The sequence below is a fragment of the Sinocyclocheilus anshuiensis genome, unplaced genomic scaffold (genome assembly GCF_001515605.1).
Source record: "Sinocyclocheilus anshuiensis isolate Anshui unplaced genomic scaffold, SAMN03320099.WGS_v1.1 scaffold669, whole genome shotgun sequence".
Lineage (NCBI taxonomy): Eukaryota > Metazoa > Chordata > Actinopteri > Cypriniformes > Cyprinidae > Sinocyclocheilus > Sinocyclocheilus anshuiensis.
Genome location: NW_015536499.1, coordinates 257986 through 268058, shown reverse-complemented (window position 1 = coordinate 268058; position 10073 = coordinate 257986). Strand labels below are relative to the sequence as shown.

Genomic DNA, 10073 nt, shown 5'->3' with positions numbered 1-10073 from the left:
GTGACGTAACCGGTGTTGCGGCTTAACACCGGTATCACCGTCAACACCGTCTATCGCGGCAAGCCTAGTCCTGGGGTCCCCCCACAAATTCACATTTTGTCTTCCTCATCTAACACCTGAATTCAACTGACCAGCTCATTTAACGGAGACTGCAAAACTTAAATTAGGTGTGTCTGATGAGGGAGACATACAAAATGTATAGTGTTAGGGGTCCCCAGGACAGGTTTGAGAAGCACTGCTCCAAAGAATCTCTTGAGAATGATTGCAATTCTGATTTCATGTTGTGACTTAATTGCACTTACCACTGGGAATCTCAAAGAGATAAAGACCTGCTTGTCCTGGCTGTCCAGGTTGGCTAAGAGTTCCCCCAATAGCTGTCTGAAAGAGTTGGCTGGGAGGTTGCTGAGGGGTGGAAGATGTGGTGTTCTGGAGACCGCCCACTGCCACACCACTCTGTCCACTAAAGATGGTTGCTGCTGTGGCAGTTGGAGGTAACTCCTGAGCACTTACACCACCTTGCAGGACTGAAATTGCTGACTGAGGCAAAAAAATGTTGACAGAATGTTGGTCCGTAGGAGAGACAGGGGTTACGGTGGTGGCACTGGAGACAACCTGCATAGGTTGCTGGTCCTGAAAAAGTTCTGTCCGTGTTGAAGACATACTGGCAGACGAGTCACTCACAATGGTGCTCTGGTCTTGAAAAGACATGGGCTCCGTCGAGTCTTGTTGGGCAACACTCACAACACTGGGTTGTGGAAAAATTATTGATGGATTCGGAGTTGGCTGGGCTGCTGAGGTGGTGGGTTGGTTTGAAGGGTTGTTCACGGCAACATTTTCAGAGCTGGGAACAACTTGCATGGGTTGCTGCTCCTGAAATATATTCTCTGGGAGACGGTCACTTCCTAAAGAAGCTTGGTTCTGGCCACTGAATAGCAAAGCCTGGGGCAGATCATGGGGATTAATGGTTGTGGTACAGAACAATATGCCAGTCTGTGTTTGTTGCTGTGCTTGATTTGGGGATATTGTGGCAATATTTGGAAAAAGAGGGGCCTGTTGGGGTGTTGCCATTTGTTGTTGTTGGGGAGACTGTTGTTGTTCCATTGGGGTGGACAATTGTGCTTGTCCCTGAAAAAGTGAGACAGTCTGAGCTTCTGTTCCAGATGTCTGCATGGGTGTGAGGAAAGTTATCTGTTGCTGCTGCTGGTTCTGGTTATTATCCGATGATAGCTGGCTGGGCAACACACTCTGCGCAATAAACAGGCTAGCTGGAGGACCCTGCTGATCTGTAGGTAGATTGGTGCTTGTTAGCATTGTCATGGTACCAGGAAATAACGTTGCTTGGACTTGTGGTGACTTTGTGGTTCCAAAGAGTACTGTCTGTGAGTCTTGTGTTTCAGTCAAGGGGTTATGACTCTGAAAAAGTGGCTGTGGAGGTGAGGGTTGAGAGGATGGCTGCTGCAGAAAGCTTGATGTCTGAATGGTCAAAAGACCTCCTGTCTGTTGGAAAAGAGCAGCCTGCTGCTGCAACTGCTCCTGGGTTGGGTTCTGGAGGAAGCCTTCAGAGGGCTGCGATAGAGTATTAGTCTGTGTGGAGCTTTGCTGTTCGCTAGCGAAGCTAGGCGTGCACTGCATTGGAATCTGTGTCTGCAAGAGCTCTGACTGCAATTGTTGCTTTAGGTTCTCTAATACTTCCTGATGCTGAAGAGTTTCTAAATTTTTCTGATGCTGTTGCTGCTGCTGAAGATTATCGAGAACTTTTTGATGCTGCAGAGTCACTATGGAACTTTGTTGCTGAATGTTTTCCAGGACGTTCTGATGCTGCTGTTGATGCTGTAGATTCTCCAAAACTTTGTGTGTTTGCTGCTGCTGAATGTTGCCAAGAGCCTGTTGCTGGAAGTTTTCAAAGACCTTCTGATGCTGCTGCAAATTTTCAAGGACTGTCTGTTGATGTTGTAGATCCACAAGTGCTTTCTGTTGCTGTTGCTGAAGATTTTCCAATATATTCTGCTCTTGCTGCTGCTGTTGCTGGTTTATTAGAGTTGTCTCATTTCCACCCAACCTTAAACTGTTCATGTTTTCCTGGACGTGTTGCTGAAGGCTCTCTGCAGATGGCGTCGGACTATAAAGTACAGAATTTAGCTGCTGTTGTGCTTGCAGCTCTCTTACTGCTCTCTCTAGCTGTGCAACTCCATCCTGGGGCAAAAGCACCTGAACTTGTGGCCGCTGGGATGGAGGATTCCGAGAGTCTATGCCCACCAATACCATTCCACTTCCATCTGCACTGTTGTCTTCTGGAGACAAAGTTTCTGGGGTTTCACGCAAGAACTGCTGAGGGACCTGAGGGGGAACAGGCTGGAGAACTGTTGTGTCTTCTGACAAGGACACTTGGAACGATGTAGGTGAAGGAATATCCTGCTTCTGAATGGTGGATAAGGTTTCTTGAGTCGTAAATATTTGAGCTGATGGCAGTTGTGAGTCGACGGATTGAAGAGCCACAGGGCTTGGAAAAGACTTGGTGGCAGAGGGAAGGACAGTACTTATCTCCAAGATTTGTTGGGTTGAACTAAGGGCCTCTACAGGCTGCATTGCAAAAATGAGAAAATATGTTAACTTTCATGCCCCATTCATGAAATCAATACTTTGCTTGGGTTTATTTCCTAAACTAAAGGATTCCAAGGTTAAAACTGGAACTTGAATTAAAAAAAAGGATGACAGCACCTTAAAAATGACAGTACCTTAAAAATGTCTGAAGGTGCTGCGTTGCAGGAAACTTCCATAGGTTCTTCTCGTTTGACCATAGGTAACATTAAGACACTGTTTAGACAATTTGTCTCAGTTTGCATTGCTGTAAACAAAGTCATAAACAAATGAGTTCAACCTTTAAAGCTCTAAAGAGTCTATCAAAAAAATAAAAAGTGTAATGGATGCAAAACATTAAAATATTTTGATAATGCCACACCTTTTATCTGCTCTTCAAAGGTACAAGCCTTGACTGTGGCTGGCAGTTCTGATTTCACTGGTAGTTCAACTTTCTCTGTATGAAAAGAGTTAAAATAATGAGTGATAGCATCATCTACTGGTGTGGAAGTGCAATTGTATACTTTGTCCCATCAAGGGGTGTCACCAAAACAAAATTTCACAAGGAACAATTGATGACTCTTGATAGCAATATTCGCGAAAACAATAGCATTTAATCTTTAACCTGATGTACTTCAATCCATTGCTGTAGATGTTTATCTTTTCAAATAGCAGCTGCAGCACTTCTACTAATCCTGCATTTCTGTTACTTGTTTCGCCCAAAATCATTCAGGTGCAAATGTACCAATCCTATGTTATGCAAAAGGACACTTCTGGACAGTTACAAAGCACTGTCAGCATGACCAAATTAATAATCATGAGATAAGTCTCTGCTATGCTAAGTTTCACAATTCAATACCTGCTTTACCAAAGTAACTTTGCTTGATTTACCCAATAATATGTATTAAGAATACCCTAACCCATTCCTATCAAACAACCATAGGACAAACACTATCCCTACCACTAAATCCCTAACAACAAATTAGACCCAAATGATTTGTTCACCCCGGACACTTCCCTAACCCAAAAATATGATCCCAACTGTATGTCTCGGACTATCCAAGGAAGAAAATTGACACCCTTTGCTTATAGTCAACATATCTTCACAATATTTCTCATGAACATCCGAGATGGATATCTGTTGATTTCATAAATGTATCCTCTCTTCACCAACCTGTTAGAGGAGTGTAGGTAAAAGGCTGTAGATCATGTGTTCTCCCTGCATTTGTCACTACAGCAATCCCAACGGACACCGAGGAGGTCAAAGTCTGGTCATGATATGGGGGAACCTTCACCACTAGATGATTCTGGATCAAATTATGTTGAGATGATGTTTTAAACAAGATATTAATGAATGATAAGCATTACACAACAGAACTAAAAGCAGTACAGCCCTCTCCTGCACTTGCCTGATGAAAAAGTTCCATGTCAATTTCTGCTTCGGCCTGCCAGCCACTCTCTTCTGAAAAGAAAACAGGAAAAGGATGTACTTGGGTTCAAAACATATTCTACACTTGCATTTAAACAGATCAAAGTCCAACACAAGTATGCAATGATATAGTGCATGTTAGATGCAAAAAGCATTAGATGACCATGCATGCAATACCTGTAGAATTTTCCTGAAAAATAACTTTTGTTCCTTTGAGAAAGTTCTTGCCGATGATAAAGACTTCCACTCCTCCTGCGACAGAGCCACTGTGAAGACTCTTCTTAAGGATTTCAGGCACTCCAGCTGGTTGAGCTAAAAATGTGACACAAGGAATACAGTTACAAATGTGGAAACTAATATCCCTTACTATCAAATCTATACCGATATCCTTTGCACTTACTACATAAGATAGGAGAGGAGAGGGCCTGTAGGGTTAGGACAGATCCATCAGGTCTTGGGATGTTGACTCTGAAGGCCAAACGAGCTCGAGTGCTCTTCTTTTTGGAGCCAGCAACCCCTATACGAGCTTCAACATCGGCATTCCTCAGCTTCAAAATTCCAACACAGTCCACGCTGCCAAGACACATCACATTACACTTTAACAATACATATTATCTAAAAGAGACTGTAATTGCCACCGGAAACCACAGACGGAATGATCCTTACGCTTGGGTCATAGAGTTGGTTGGCTCAAAGTTTACTTCAATAACCGTGGTTCCCTCAATATCCACTTCCTTACAGGCCGTTGTGTTGCGCCCCGTCACTCTGCAGGCTTGATAAAACCCATGAGGCTTCACACGTCCAGCGTCATTAGCCACAAATACTTGGAGCACCACTGGTTCATTGACTCCCTCTAACTGATGTGCCATATTAAGAAACATTACCACATTAACTGTATTATCCATAAACGCATATTTGTCCAGTTAATATAATGTGCATTTAATTCTTACTTTGATTGTAGGAAATCCTTGCTGGGTACGGTCTTTGACAGATCCCCTACTTCCCTCCGTCAGGTATCGTGCTCTGTGCTGCGTCTCCGGCTGAATCAAAATCTTCAGCTCCTTCCCTTCATTCTTCTGCGGGTATTGAATGGAAAGAATGCCCCCTTTCTGATTGTTTGACACTTCCAGGGAGCTGAAGGGAAAATAAAAAAGTTAATACTTAATACACTGTAAAACTAAATTTTTTTGAGGTCAAAAATTACAAAAAGTAACGTCACCAACCTCACTTTGGGTGTGACTTTGGTGTCTGAACCCAGTTGTGAAAGAACAAAGTGCGGTGCTTTAGCGCTGTCTGCATCAAACACATCCATGCCAGCTTCATCCCGGGCCGCAGGCTTTGGCCCCGGCCGCTGGCGAGGAGTTCTCTTCCGAGACTTTCTGGGCACTTCAGTATTATCATTGTATGAACTGCTGCTGCCCACGCTAAAGTTGGACACAGAGTCGTCCATCCACATGCTGCTGCTCTGCTCCGAGTCCTGGTTGGCAAGCAGATCATCCTGGCAGGACATACAACTATCATCCAGCAGGTCCTCCGGAGGTGGAGAGATGCTCAGGACAGTCCGCCGCTTCGAGGGGGTTGCCTGGCTCTGTGTGGCTACGACAGTGTCTACCGCACTGATAGCCACCACTGATCCAGGCTCCACACCCATTCTCTCTGGCATCCCCTCTGCGGCAGGACCGCTGTGGAGCCTGCAAGCCTGCTCTGGGGCTGAGGTAGCGGTGAGCATGCTGGGACAGGAAGGAAATGTACTGCTGAGTCCTCCAGGGGAGGAGGCAGCGGCGCAAGTGGCAGCAGCATCTGTAGTGTGCACAATGCAGAACGTTAATAAAACTTGCCCGTGCAAATCTGGCTAGCAGTCCCGATCAAGCAGTGAAACCCGAAATGATATCTGATCAATGCCTTCTATCTGTTTTGAATGTCTTGTTAATATTAAATCGCTAATTAAAGTAGGCCTAATTAAGCTGACACATTATCCAATCCCTTATTTCTTTCTTATCTATATAAATTCTTCTTTAGAACATTGCAGCTATTTTGCAGAATCTCAATAATGGCCCAATAACTAGTCCTATCATAAAAAAGCAAAAAATAAACATGCGTAAGGGGTCTACAGAGCATTTGTTGTCACTTCTGCACAACCCAGTGATGATCTATTCAAAAAAAGCCAAATTACATTGGCCAATGATAACTCTGAAACTAATGCATGCCAACTGGGCAAACTGGTGTGGTACTGGTTGATAACCCAGAGCTGATCTATTAAAAACAGCCTCTCATAGACAAATAATATTGCACAATGACAATTCTGAGGTGTCGACTAATGCATGCCAATTGGACGATTTGGTTGGGACTGAACGTAGCCATGGAGACAGAATAAACAAGCTTCTGACCTACGAAGCAGAGAACTGCAGACCATTTTATATGCAGACTCTCCCTGATTCAGAGGGAACTCCCTGGAATAAAAACGACAAATGACAGCGAATAAACAATAAGTGCTGGTCATCCAATGTAGATATCAGCAAATTTTGGTCAGAATCATTTGAGCAAAAAAATCATAATATTCATAAAAACATGTTTTTTTTTTTTTTTTTTAAGATTACAAATTTCATGGGCCAGTTTTTCTAGAGAATCAAATAATTGGTTTTCTCACCATCCTAATGCGGTGGTGGATTTGGTTTTGGTTGATTGTTTTACCTCAAATTTATTGCTGCAAAAACACTGATATTTGTCTGGGCTGCTTCACTTAAAGATCCCTCAGCTTCCTGTCAAAACAGGAAGTAGTGTAATGTTAACCTGGCTACTTGCAAACATATTTGCAATCACAGTATTGCCTTTTAATTAGGACTGGGCGATATATTTGATATTATTTTGTTGGCCGAAGCAAAGTTGTAAATGTCAAAATGACTTTAAGCACGTAAATCAATAAAACAAGATATTTTAATAATGTCTCTAATTTAAACCTGAGTAGCAGAAATCACAACAGTTTGATTTCTGCAAATGAATTTAAATTAATCAAAAGTATTTGTTCGCTCTAGAATATTCACAAGCATCCTTGTGTGGCACTGAATTTTTCATGTGACAAATTTTTTAATACAAATATATTTTGTTTTCGGCATAAAACAGAAGTGAATTTCCAAGTGAAACAGCTATCAAAATGTTAGTATTACATTCTGATTAAGATTATGAAAACAAAACATTTTCGTTAAAAAATCATTTTCATAAATTGATAAGAATTAAGAAAATACATAAGATCACTTATGATGTCATCTCAACTAAATATTGATATTATGCATTATGCTGTTAATATGCATTCTTATATTGGTGCAAGTAGAAATTATTAAACATTCACTTTTATATTCAGTTTATAAAAACATTGTGGAAAACAATTCATGATTAATTTTTAACTTTATTTTATTTTTTATTGATATTTTATTGTATTTGATTGACATTGCTGAAAAATACCTGTTTTTTGTTTGTTTTGTTTCCATTGCAAATGCACACATAAACAAGATTTGAAGTATTAATATAAAAACAGATTTAATATTGAATGTTTTTTTTTTTTTTGCTATATTGCCCAGCCCTACTCTGATTTAAAGCAATTTTATCATTAGTTGAGAGAAACAAAGGCCTCCAAAAAAGAAGCAAAAAGATTAAGAGGAAAGCCCCAAATTAGGCCTGATGCCAATATAATTGTAGACAAAGATGAAAAATAATTTATTATTTTTTTCCCCCAGATGTCACCTAATGTGCTAAGGACCACTGCCAGTCAGTAAGTGCTGTTTATATTGCCTTGACTGGCTTCAACTAGGGCCCTATGAAATCCGCTTTATTTTTTCCCAAATTTCGTTTTATTTTTTTCCAAATTCAGTTTTTTCCATTTTAATTTTTCTGGATTCCATTTTTTTTTTTTTCCTTTTAATTTTTCTGGACTCTTTTTTTAATGTTTAAATTACATTTTATCAATAAAAAAATGTGTCTAATGTCTAGTTAATTAAAATCATGAAACTTATACAATTTAACATCAATTTATTAAACGTTTAACAAAAATTACATGTTTAGAAACCTAAGAAATGTTTTATTTATTCTTTCTTTCGTTCCTTCTGTTTTATTGTTACCAAATTCTGTTCACACGTCTAATTATTTGAATGAATAAAAACAATTTATTAATTTATTTTTACAATAGCCTATGAAATATTGTTTTTCTTCCCTCAGAAATTCTGTTTTGTATTTACATTTTTCTGGTTATCAAATGAAGGCATAAAACATTAATTTAATTAATCTTTTAACCAAATAAAAATTTTGTTAGGGTTAGGTTTTTTTGTTTTTGGCAAACAAAGGGGATTTACTATTAACATTAAAACATGAAAGAAATATTGTGTAATAATTCCTTAAAAAGTAAAGTTTTAATCATTTTAGTAATCGTAGTAGTATGTACGTACATCTACTGAACAACAGTAACAGGCTATTTCAGGCACAATAATGTCTTCAAGTTAAACCAAACTTTTATTTTGACGGGTTGCCGTGAATACCTTTAAATTTCTGTGTGCATATATGACGATAGTTTCTCTCAAATTAAATGGTTAAATGCTCGTGAAGTGACTCAGAGCAGTTCTAGAGATCGTTTATGTGTTCACGTATTCAAATATTGAGGTGGCAGATGCTGAAATCACCGCAAGCGTCACGCGCGCTCACTAGTAAAGGAAACAGCGCATATGTGCCATTCATTAACAGCGACACTCAGAACATGCAGGATTCATATTTAAATAGTATTTTTGTTGCTTAATATGTACAGATACTAAGTGTAATGACCTACTTTTGATGAATTCACCCAAACTTTGACAAATTCCGTGACGTTCCGTGTTATACAGTAAATTCCATTTTTATGACTGGATTTCACGATTCCGTCCGCGTTTTCCACATCGCGGAAATCACAGGGCCCTGTTCAACCATAACATGCTCTCCGGTAGGGCTGCACGATAAATCGCATACGATATTTAGCACATGTTTTGCGCAGCTTGCTGGTGAACAACGGCTCTGTGTAGTAAATGCTGCTCTATGTGAAAGCACGCACATGATGGAGATTTACCACTGATTACAGAACCGGCATTACTGACAAGATGCGCATTAAATATCGCATGCGATTTATCGTGCAGCCCTACTCTCCAGACTAGGAAAAGTCAGGAAATCACTCTTCCCCACTGACAGACAGGAAGCTCTTTTTAACAGGTTTAATGGGACAGGTCAAGTAAGACACTTGAAATGAGTTAGTCTGCAAAATCTGAAATGATCTAAACAGCCAAAAGAGAGGAAAGAAAAAAAAGGTCAGGACGTGCAGATGGGTTTTAAAAAAGTGTGATAAGTGAAACAGAAAGCACTGGTCAGCAGCACTAGAAAGGAAATTGTACAAACCATATGCTTAGACAGAAAATTAAAAAAAAAAAATTAAAACACCACACCACTAAAGAGAAAAGTTTAGTAAAGATCCAAAAACACAAAAATCGGAAGTTAAGCTTCACAGGAAGTCACCTGAACATCACGCGCACAGGACTGAGCGAAACTGATTAGGAGAGTCTTTCTAGCTTGAACAAAAAATGATTAAAATAAAAGACAGGGAAGGAAGGAGCGATTTGAAAAGTGTCCTACCTGAGGCCAGGGCAGCCGGAGGAGGAGGTCCGGCCTCTCCACCGCTCTTCTGGCTCATGGTGGGGTTGTCCTGCTGTACGACCGAGGGCAACTGCAGCTCTTTAGGGAGCAGGTCATACACTGACTCTGAAACACACAAAGTGTGAGAGAGAGTCAGGGTGAGGTCAAGATGTACTAACTTGTACTAAGATGTGCTAACAAAGAACAATAAATCTTGAGCAATGATGGCATCTTGCTGCATGCAGTGCTTCATATTTTAAAGGGGTCATATGATGCGATTTCAAGTTTTCCTTTCTCTTAGGAGTGTTACAAGCTGTTCGTGAATAGATAAGATCCCTAAAGTTGCAAAGACTAAAGTCTCAAACCCAGAGATATTCTTTATAAAAGTTAAGACTTGTCCACGCCCTCCTAAAATGCCTCGTTTAAA

General features: G+C 40.3%; 1 protein-coding gene across 4 annotated transcripts in view; it reads right to left on the bottom strand.

Annotated features, from left to right (window-relative positions):
• The window catches only part of LOC107688764 (nuclear factor of activated T-cells 5-like), a 27230-nt gene that overhangs the window by 2413 nt on the left and 14744 nt on the right, over positions 1-10073 (bottom strand). For 2 of the 4 annotated variants that reach the window (XM_016486538.1, XM_016486530.1), the window contains 11 exons: positions 9647-9772; positions 5230-5806; positions 4957-5140; positions 4673-4863; positions 4407-4579; positions 4184-4318; positions 3987-4039; positions 3752-3884; positions 2960-3034; positions 2736-2845; positions 303-2580 (listed from right to left, as the gene is read on the bottom strand). In XM_016486538.1, the coding sequence (XP_016342024.1) occupies positions 303-2580; positions 2736-2845; positions 2960-3034; positions 3752-3884; positions 3987-4039; positions 4184-4318; positions 4407-4579; positions 4673-4863; positions 4957-5140; positions 5230-5806; positions 9647-9772 (4035 nt within the window). Of the gene's footprint in view, positions 1-302; positions 2581-2735; positions 2846-2959; positions 3035-3751; positions 3885-3986; positions 4040-4183; positions 4319-4406; positions 4580-4672; positions 4864-4956; positions 5141-5229; positions 5840-9646; positions 9773-10073 lie in introns of all 4 variants that reach the window. The other 2 variants (XM_016486553.1, XM_016486546.1) reach the window with 2 other exon arrangements.